General features: G+C 44.4%; 1 protein-coding gene across 1 annotated transcript; it reads right to left on the bottom strand.

Annotated features, from left to right (window-relative positions):
* Positions 1-1,726: 1,726 nt before the first annotated feature.
* Positions 1,727-6,564, bottom strand: LOC119164363 (uncharacterized). Its single transcript, XM_037416543.2, has 2 exons — positions 6,185-6,564; positions 1,727-3,274 (listed from the first exon to the last, which is right to left on the bottom strand). Exons 1-2 carry the CDS (start codon positions 6,452-6,454, stop codon positions 2,588-2,590), a joined length of 957 nt encoding a protein of 318 aa, XP_037272440.2. The 5' UTR covers positions 6,455-6,564; the 3' UTR covers positions 1,727-2,587.
* Positions 6,565-10,549: the final 3,985 nt, after the last annotated feature.

The raw sequence follows: 10,549 nt of genomic DNA, 5'->3' as shown, positions 1-10,549 counted from the left end.
GCTGCAGTCTCTTCATTGTCATCCCTAACAAGGGCTACAAGATTTACGGCGTAGTGAGACATCCGAGTTAACACCTATGCTCGATGCTGGCGCCCCATCTGTTTGCGTCATATTTCGCGATATTTAATGAGAACATGAAAATAGTGCCTGCTTAGAGGGCTCTAATGATGTACACAGGCAAATAGTTTACTAAAGGTAAACCTAATATAGACCATAGATTTTAGGTCATAGGGTGTTATATAGAAAAAAACATTATTTGTATATCAGCAAATTACTCAGTCACAATTGCGAGATTCTTACGCTTGTCATGAGACGAGGATCAGTATGTGAGAAAACGAGAAAAAAATTACGGTGACCCGCCACCTTGAAATTTTCGTATAATGTGTCACGACGTCGTACGCTGTACAGGCATCTACTGGGTTCTACATTGTTGATTAATCTCTAAAAATGAAGTAAATTGTCCTCTGAGAGGCCATAGACTTATCGGATTGAGTTTCAGGAATTTTTCCTGAGGCAACGTGGCCGCATTACGAAACGTAGACGCTTCGGACGTCATGTTACGGAAATATCGGACGTCACGTTCGACGATTTCGGCGCAAGGTTTAAAAACAAAATATTGACCTTGATTTTCTTCTCTGTAAGTTATCCTATGTTATATATTCAAATTCTCGTTATGAGATCTCTCTGAAATAGATTATTGTATTTACTTTAGTGTTCTCATAAGCTAAACCTGGCTAAATTAGGCACACGCAAGTTTCTCACAATAGCAGGGCCGTGCGCGATCTCTTCTTGCGAAGGGAGGGAAGCCCCGCCATGTTGTCCTTTTCCGAAGAAGAACCTTCTGCACGCGAGACTGTGCTAATGCTGTGCGGTGGGGCGGTAGCCTTCATGGCCATCGGCGCCCTGCCCGTGCTGGTGTGGAGGCACTTGGGACCGGGAAGGAAACTGAGGCGCCCTCCCACGGCGAACGCCGACGGCGTCGGACAGTACCTCTTGGCATGGCCGCAGCACGCCGTGCCGATCGCCTCGGCGCGTGTTGCGCAGGAGCCCGCCGCCAGGGCGCCCAAGAGACGATATCCGTTCGAGGCGCACAACATGTGACGCCAGATGTGATAGCAAAAGTGTTGGCTTTGTCATAAATTGCAGCGATAATTTCAGAGCATTACTAGTCAAATATATATGTGTTCGTTTCTATATAAATGATTGTAATACATTGTTTTACAGCGTGTGGTTTCCTCAAAGCTAGAATTGTTAATAACCTATTCCTTTTCCGCATTTAGAGTGATGCATATATTTTGGTTCTTTTATATTCTCAGCCTGAGAGGTGCTAAGCAGACTTTACGGGAACGGCGGGGAGGCAAGAAATTCTCCGCAAATAAACTATTCAGTCTACAGAGTGACAAAGATTGTGTGCTTAGCGGAAGAAAGAAAATGTATAGTAATAATATATTGTGTATATTTGCCAAAACGGTTCACAAAACACGACAGTAAACTTGGATCAGAAGTATACAAAAAAAAAAGAGACCACACACGAGGCGGCTGCGTAATTGCCTTATTCAGTTCCGAAAATTGGTCAATTTTCATAATATAAGAAAACAAGACTTTTTACTTCAATTTATATAGACTGATCGAAATGTTTATTGAACAGCTTCTCATATTTTGTCAGCGTGGTGCCTGACAATGTGAGTGCTTTCATCTCAATGCTGCGTAATATAGGTACATACAATTCGTTCAGTGTACAGGTTTATTAACAAATACAACTGGTTTTGCTGCTTTGTGGCTTGGAAATGGGTAGTTTTATTTGTTTTTGTTACTCCGGGGGGTAGAGTGCGAGAATACGTAATGTGTGAAAACATAAGCACTTCTCGTAAAGAATGTTTGAAGTGACTGGCGGATTTTTACTGGCCGCTAGAAGGTGTCCATGTCACTGTGTATAATTTAATATGTTTGATTTATCGTTCAATAGCTCGTGAGAAATGTGAATTGTTTCTTCCAGCACGGAACGCGATACATGCTAACGCTACCTCCAACTCCAGCAGTCTCAGGTAACACAAAGGCAAGGAAGTTCGCGTAGAAAGGCTGAGACGACCGAAAACGTAAAATTCCAGGTTTCTGAATACCAAATCAGTTTCCCAAAACGGTGCAATAAAAAATATACATGGTTAACTTTTCCGTACGACCGTGGAAGGACTATATGTATATAAAATGCAGGCAGTTTACTGAAACACAAATTATGTACAGCAAACCAAATCATATCATTCAAGCCAAGTTAATTTCGACATTTAACTGATGTTGAGGGTAATAAGTAAAAAGACAGCAAGACTTTATACGATGAACGGCACAGACAGAAGCAAGAAACTTCGCTGCAGCTAATTTCTGCGTAGTAAAGGTATAGATTTGATAAATGTGTAGAATTTATTTACAAGCACGCGTTCCTCTTACAGGGAAGTGAGTCTCGGGAAACACATATGAAAAATTGATAGTATAAAAATGCCAAGCGCATGCACTTGGGGGGGGGGTGTTTTAATTGGACTGTTCATGAGTGTTTGTGCGGATGTGCAGTTTGGAGTCCTTAGTCGTATTAGTATTAACGGTTCCGGTCCACGTTGTTGGAAGGCTCGCCCTCTGGACACAACTCATGCTGGATGTCTTCCACGGCCGCCTTTATACGCTGCACTTCTTGGTGCAACACGCTCACAGTTTGCGTCACGACACTCTGCGACTTGCTTCTAGCTTCAGCGTGTGCTTTGCGGGCCCGGATGGAAGCTTCCAAAGTCGCCTTCACGTCGGCCACTCGTTGCTCCAAGGTCGATTTGAGCTCGTCGAACTCCCGTCGAACCTCTTCGTCCTTCTTGGCATTCTCTTCGATGACTCTGAGCGTCTGTTCGAGTCGTTCCTTGGCTTCCCTGACGGCGGCCCCCAATTGTTCTTGGGTGTCTAGGCGCTGCCGAGAGACCTCGGCGATTTTCGAACTTAGCCGTTTCTTCTCGGTGGTGGCCTTTTCTAGGTACTGCTTTATGTCGCCCAGTAGCGTTCGGACGCCACGCATTTCTTCTTGCAAGGCCGCGGAAGTTGGCGTCGAGGAAGACTTCCGGCTCAGGGCGTGGGCCGAACAACGCGACTCCATGTGGTCGATCATGTGTCGCTGAAGAACCGTGGCCGAACACTTGGGGCAGCGCGAGGGATGGTAGGAGCACGTTTGGTAAAAATGGTTGGCCATGCTGGAAACCGTGGTGACGGCTTCGCAGCCGTACTCCTTGTTCCAGCAAGTCACCTGCAGCATAAAAAAAAAAACACACGACCTTTTTGAGATCCAGAAAAAAAAAAGCTTATGATGCACAAGGCGTCTGAATTTATAATTAAATTCAAAATGTAAAAAGTTAAAAATCATGCGCTGGTGTGGGGCACGCATTTAGCTCGAAAGCTACCAAGTTGACAAACTTTTCTATACATGTCAAAAGACTGGCATTGTAAGTACAGAGCACCTGGGAAAATTTCCAATTATGGGAATCTCTGTGGGGTAAGAAAAATTGAGGCTTACCAAGAAATCTCAACTAACTTAACTTGAAGGAGACTTAGCCAGCCATGTAAAGGAAAATGACAGGTGTGGCTTTTAGGGACAAGAAAAGAGCAGATCAAGGCAGAGAACAAATTGCTGTTAAGGAGCCCTTAATGTAAGTCAAGCAGAATAAGCGTGGGTCAGACACTCTGAACGTAGACAAGATAAACGATGGTCATTACTAGTAACTGACTGGATTGTAAGAGAAGGGAAGTCTGCAACGGAAAGACAAAGTGGCAGATTATATTAGGTAGTCTGTGGGACTAGGCCGCAGTAGGCCCTGGTGAAAAACAGGAGTGGCTTTTGCCTCGCAGTAGTCGCAGTCAGGCTGGTGATGATGATGACAATGAAAAAGAAGAACCGACGTGTTATATTTTAGTTGTAACATTGTCCCGAACAACGGTTTCCGGTCGTGACAATAATTTTGTAAGCAGCATGTAGGCTTTTTAATATATACAATGCTTGCCTTTTAATGCAATGGTTACAGACTGAATGACATAGAGCTAAATTGACATACCGACTGCTCCAATATTTTATGGTGCAGAAGCTTGGGCTCTCTTTCGATTGTTCGTTATACAAAAGCGTGACGGTCTAAACGTGCAGCCTCTCCTTGCTTGGAATAAGGCATGCGCAAAGCAATAAGTGGAGAATAAACATTCACCATGAATAAGAAAGCACCGGCGAAAAATTTGCGTATGCACAAATAGTCCGGACAGGGCCATTTTCGACATGTCAAAAGAACATTTATCACACAACACCCCAGTGAGAATGGCCTGATGTGGAGCATTCCATGGGCAGAATATTCGCAATAGTAAAGTCTAAGCATGTTTTATGAAAGGCTTGCTTTAGAGTGTTCTTCCTGTGTACGTGAAGGTGACTACGTGATAAAAAAATAGGGCTTAGTTGATTAAGAGAATGTTGCTAACTTTTCTTTTTTTCCAAAGCAAACGAATGTATATAACTGCTCATCCGCATGTTTTAAGACCAACATTTCAACATTCTTTTTAAATGCCAGAATAAGGAGATAGTTGACTAAATACATGTAGATAATATAGTGTAACTCCTATGGCATTTGTTACGGCCCTTATATTGTGAAGCAGGAGAATCATTAGCCGCCTAAGCTTATCGGTAAATGACTCATGCTCTAGTGTTTTGCTCACTGTATATGAGGAAGCCTGTCAATGGTGATAAGGTGTTCACGCGGACGAAGCCACTTCAGCTCGTATGATTGATTGATTTGTGGGGTTTAACGTCCCAAAACCACCATTTGATTATGAGAGACGCCGTAGTGGAGGGCTCCGGAAATTTTGACCACCAGCTCGTATGAAAGGCGACGCGTATTATTAGGACTGATTGACCTGTGGTGATCTCGGCTAATAGTCTAAGATATGATTTATGGTATGAAGAGATGATGAAAACAACGATAACATTGGCTAACACTAAGGCTGTAACGAAGACAGGTAATAGTGTTGGAGTGTGTGCGCCACAGCCGCTGGCCCACTTCCAATGATGAGACGTCCTAGTCTGTAGTGCTGTAGAATGTCTGTGTAAGTGACCAAAGGAGTTAGTTTTTCGCAGACCTGGGAGGGCGAAGAATGAGAAGTGTAAGGTGCAAGGAACTCCGCCCGGCAGTTGAGATCTCGGGCGAGAGTGTGTGCCTGCGCATTTCCACTAAGGGATTCATGAGCTGGGGCCCAGATAAGAAAACTCCTTTGGTCACTTACACAGACATTCTACAGCACTACAGACTAGGCCGTCTCCGCTATTTTCCAGCCCATAAAGACCTCCCTCGACGTGATGCCATCATGTGGCGCAAGCTTCAGACAGGTGTCTTTCCCAACCTCTGGCTTTATAGAAAGGTATACCCACACCTCGTGACACCACACTGTAAATACTGCTCACAATCGGCCACCCTCATACACATGGAATGGACGTGCCCACAGTACGCTGACGCTTCCCCAAGGGATCTTCGCTGACCTTCTCTAAGCAGCGTAACTGACCTCTCGGCCGGTCCCATTTTTTGGGAGTACTAAAGTTTTGATCATCATTATGCAATGCTGAGAGAAAATATCACTGATCACGATAGGCGAATACTAGAATTAGTATACTACTGTTACGGATGATACAGCTGCTACTGCAAACAATCGCAGCACTGAAGAAAGAGAGAGAGAGAATTGATTTACAGAAAGGTAGAGAGGTCGGCCGCAGCACTGAAAATATTAATACACTACTACTGCTCCTGCAACTACTACAATTATAACAATGAAAAGAACTAAGAACATCAATAATATTAGTAATATTACTATACCACAACTAATATTATTACTACTACTACTAGTAGTAGTAGTAGTAGTAGTAGTAGTAGTAGTAGTAGTAACATTATAATAATATTGCCATCATCATCGACAGCGGTAACCCTTCAGCAGTGTCGAGAACCACACTAGCGAACGCAAATAGAACCAGTGCTATTGATAAGACTGTACTACTTTTGCATAATAGTGATAATGATGATAACTATTTGCTGTCACTGCTGTCAGTCGCAAGGTGGTGAAAAGGCACTTTTTTGTGGGAGGAGTAATGCTTTTCAAACTTTCCCAGTTCTAAATTTACGGCGGTCGTTCGTACCTCTCTCCCAAGCAACTTCTGGGCTGAAAACTCTCTCCAGTCAACCAGGTCCTCCGGACAGGCCTCGCCGTCCATGACGCACACGTGTCCTCTGCTCCTGCACTGGTCGTAGCACGTCTCGCACAGCACATGGCGGCAGGGCAGGAACCCGCTCTTCCTCGGCACTAGGCGACACGCGCTGCACACCCTGGCGTCGTCGATGGGTTGCACGAAGTGCCAGGGTCTCCTGTCTATGGCCTCCGAAAACCCGTACAACGTGTACGTGCCCATGTCGTGCGACAGGACGGCCGAGAATAACCAAACTTCTTCGCAACCTTTGCAGCGTGTGCCGAAGGACACTGCCTGGAGAAGTACTGCCCGTTTCGCTCTCGAGATACGTTGGTGACTGCGACTATCACTTTCTTATCGCTGACGAGTTCCGTTCGCTCGAGCGAACGGCGCTTATCTCTGTGAGTCCTGCTTCATGGTAGTGTATTTGTAGCTTTATGGTAGTGTATTTGTAGCCGGAACGTTAAAAAAGAGAACCAGAAAAAGAGTCGCGGTCACTTGAATAGCGCTATACATACATACATACATACATACATACATACACACACACACACACGCACACACACACACACATATATATATATATATATATATATATATATATATATATATATATATATATATATATATATATGGGAATAAAAGGAGTTTGACTCACAAGTGAAAAGATTTTTTACTTGACGTTTCGACCGTGGGCCCGGCCTTCGTCAGAATGAACTTCATTCTGACGAAGGCCGGGCCCACGGTCGAAACGTCAAGTAAAAAATCTTTTCACTTGTGAGTCAAACTCCTTTTATTCTCCTATTATTCCCGGATCCGGCGACAAACGCTCCTCCAATATATATATATATATATATATATATATATATATATATATATATATATATATATATATATAAGGTCGTAGGTTCGATTCCTGCTCACAGCTGGTAATTTTTTCATCCACTTTTCTTTCTTCTTTCTTCTTATTTACATTCAATTGGTTCTAATAACTTCCCCTGTACATTCCTTGGCATTACTGTCTGTTCTATCTCATTAATATTGTGTTAAAACACGGAAATACGAGCCCTTAGGTATACACTTCTCTTCCTTATTTCATTGAACGAGGGTCTCGTACTGGCAGACTTGGTGTGTTTAGGTTGTATAAGAGGGACAATTAATCAGCTGCCCGCTCATAATAAGTTCACGCGCTACGTGACGCGAAACATGCGAATAAGAGTGTTTTCACACTCGTTGTTTGGCTTATAGATGGCGCTGACTGTCACTCCTACTTCTAAATTCACATATAAACCCCAAAAAGTGGATGGAGGGACGGCCGCTGTGATAGCTCAGTGGTTAGAGCATCGAACGCGTTATTCGAAGGTCGTAGGTTCGATTCTTGCTCACAGCTGGTAATTTTTTCATCCACTTTTCTTTCTTCTTTCTTCTTATTTACATTCAATTGGTTGTAATAACTTCCCCTGTACATTCCTTGGCATTACTGTCTGTTATATATCATTATACACACATATATATATATATATAGGCGGGTTAAAACTTGTTTGCACATCTCATATCAAGGAAGAGCGAGGACACATGGGACTGTTTGTCTTAGTTGCCCCGTGTGGCCGCGCTCTTCTCTGATACGAAGCGCGACGTAGAGAGTGTAAAATGAGTACCCGGTGTGCAATGTGCGATATGAAGGCGCCGATGGTGTTTTTGAAGGTTGCACATTCTAATGAAACATTATGAGTAATGCTCTGCTGCGGTGGTCTAGTGGCTAATGTACTCGGCTGCTGACCCGCAGGTCGCGGGATCGGATCCCGGCTGCGGCAGCTGCATTTCTGTAGGAGCCGGAAGTGTTGTAGGCCCGTGTGCTCAGATGTGGGCGCACGTTAAAGAACCCCAGGTGGTCAAAATTTCCGGAGCCCTCCACTACGGCGTCTCTCATAATCATATGGTGGTTTTGGGACGTTGAACCCTACATATCAATCAACTTCATGAGTAAGTACGTTGTGCATGTAGTGTGCGCGATGGCACGTGTTATTTGTGTGCATATGCGATCGCTTTATGTGTTAGTCACCAACACCTCGAGAAGCGAGCAAGGTGATGAACAGTGCTAACCTCCCTGAGTATTAAATAAAATTTGGGGGACCCTACAGCTTTGCCCATGGAACAGGAAAGGGACAGGATAGGGCGAGCACTTGCAAGTGGACGCCATCTTGTCACATTCCTGTTCCGTAAGAGGCATTCTGCCATATGGCGTCATTTCTGTCCCTATCGTGTGCCATTCTTTTTTTATCTATCTGGGTTGTGCCTTTAGCGCTTCTACAGTTATCATTATGCTAGTTGTGTCAACTCGTGATGAAAAGTGAGCAAGATGCATTGCTCATTAAACGAACTGAATTTTCTGCATAGTCAGTATGTCTTGACTTTCGTGTGCAGCGTATAACCGTATTTAACCGCTTTTGTTAAGGTACTGCGATGTTCGGCGGGTCGTTCGACGTGCCGTGCTTCAGGACCAAAGTCAAAAGTAATGTTTTCTTTTCCCGTAATGAGTAAAACGGAAAACTACTTACGCGTAAATTCGGAGCCTTTGATTTAATTCTTTTCATTTCAAAACAAAACATGATCAACTGCAGAATAATGAAATATTTTAAGTACATACTTAAGAAAATTGCTGACTAAAGCTGCATGCTGATCCTTTCATTTCAAAAAGGAACATGAGCGACTACAGAATATTTAAATATTTTAATTACATACTCAAGAAAATCAATGACTAAAACTCACACTACACGACACATTGCTTCATTTTTTCTTAGAATTGTAATGTTGAGAGCCTTGAAGTTATGCTAGGCGAAATTGAAGCATTAACAGCCAGGGCAACAAAACTCACCCTCGAAGGGGTTATTTTCTCTCCGAGAGAAGTCCAGAAGGAATGTTCTCTAGCAGTCGATTTTGTCAGGCCTGGAACGGTGCGAGAAGTGTGGCAGCTTGGGCTAGTTGGTATGGCATGACGATAGTTATAGCGCGAGAACAAAACGACGACACAGAGACAAGAAGTGTCTTTCGTGCCCTTCTTGTCTCTGTGTCGTCGTTTTGTTCTCGCGCTATAACTATCGTGGTGCGAGAAGGTTGTGAACGCATGCGAGTTTTGTGTCTTGTTGGCAGTCTGAGTTTTCCATGATACCGCGGTACTTGCGCCCTTGAAAAAAGTCGCGAAACGTTTCCTGGCCTCGGTGGCCTTCGTTCTAGCAATGCCAGTTCTCCCAGGCCCTACGAAAACCGTAACAAAACGCTAGGGGGCAGCACAGTAAAATTGAAAAGGCCTGTTCGAGGGGAGGGGCCAGTGGGGCTTTTAGGCTGTGCCGAACTACGCAGGTCTTCCTGAAGCGCTGTACTGAGCCAATGAGCGCTGCGCATGCAACGTCACTTGCAGTTCAGGGCCCTCTCTTGGGTGGAAAATGAAAAATACCCACACTCGGTCATGGCCTCCAAGATTAGCCGGTGGCACGCTCATCTCGGAGGCCACGACTCAATTTCATGCATCAGGCGTGACGCTATGGAAGCTCGTGAAACTAGTTACACTAGATGCGTTCGCCCCAACAAATGGTTTAATCGTTCCGCCACCAGTAATGCGATTTGTTTTTTTTTATTTTATACTAACTATAGAGAAAGGTCATTGTGCACAAGAAAGAAGCACACCGCGTTATTCATAGCTTTCTTATTGGATTGATTGATTGGTGATTGATATGTGGGGTTTAACGTCCCAAAACCACCATATGATTACGAAGAGACGCCGTAGTGGAGGGCTCCGGATATTTCGACCACTTGGGGTTCTTAACGTACACCCTAATCTGAGCACACGGGCCTACAACATTTTTGCCTTCATGGGAAATGCAGCCGCCGCAGCCGGGATTCAAACCCGTGACCCGCAGGTCAGCAGCCGAGTACCTTAGCCACTAGACCACTGCCACGGGGCTACCTTTCTTATTTGGTTGTTCTGGATCACACAGCTTCTCTTTTCTCCTTGGGGATTTGTTCTGATTGCGCACAGCTGGAGCCAATCACAGGTGTCATGTTTGCAGCACTGAAATCCTAGCGCGAGACACGCTTACTTATTTTGCTCACTCGACTTCTTGACGCTTCCCCTTGCTTCCGCGGCGGTCAGAGAAATTATGCAGCCCGCGATGCTTAAATTAGCCAATGGCCGTTGACTTTGGGTTCGGGGTGTGGTGGCATGGCGTTATGACGTCAATTGTCGAAAGAAGAGGGAATGGTTTTGAACTGATCTTGTGAATGAACTATGCATTACAGTCCTCGTGCTGAGCTATTAAC

This window comes from Rhipicephalus microplus, chromosome 8, assembly GCF_043290135.1.
Source record: "Rhipicephalus microplus isolate Deutch F79 chromosome 8, USDA_Rmic, whole genome shotgun sequence".
Lineage (NCBI taxonomy): Eukaryota > Metazoa > Arthropoda > Arachnida > Ixodida > Ixodidae > Rhipicephalus > Rhipicephalus microplus.
This window is presented reverse-complemented; position numbering and strand designations above follow the sequence as displayed.

Excerpts from the sequence above, each read along its gene's own strand:
- LOC119164363 (XM_037416543.2), bottom strand. The coding sequence starts at position 6,454 with ATGGGCACGTACACGTTGTACGGGTTTTCGGAGGCCATAGACAGGAGA. Across the intron at positions 3,275-6,184 it reads AGAAGTTGCTTGGGAGAGAG|GTGACTTGCTGGAACAAGGA; the intron begins GTACGAACGACC and ends TTTATGCTGCAG.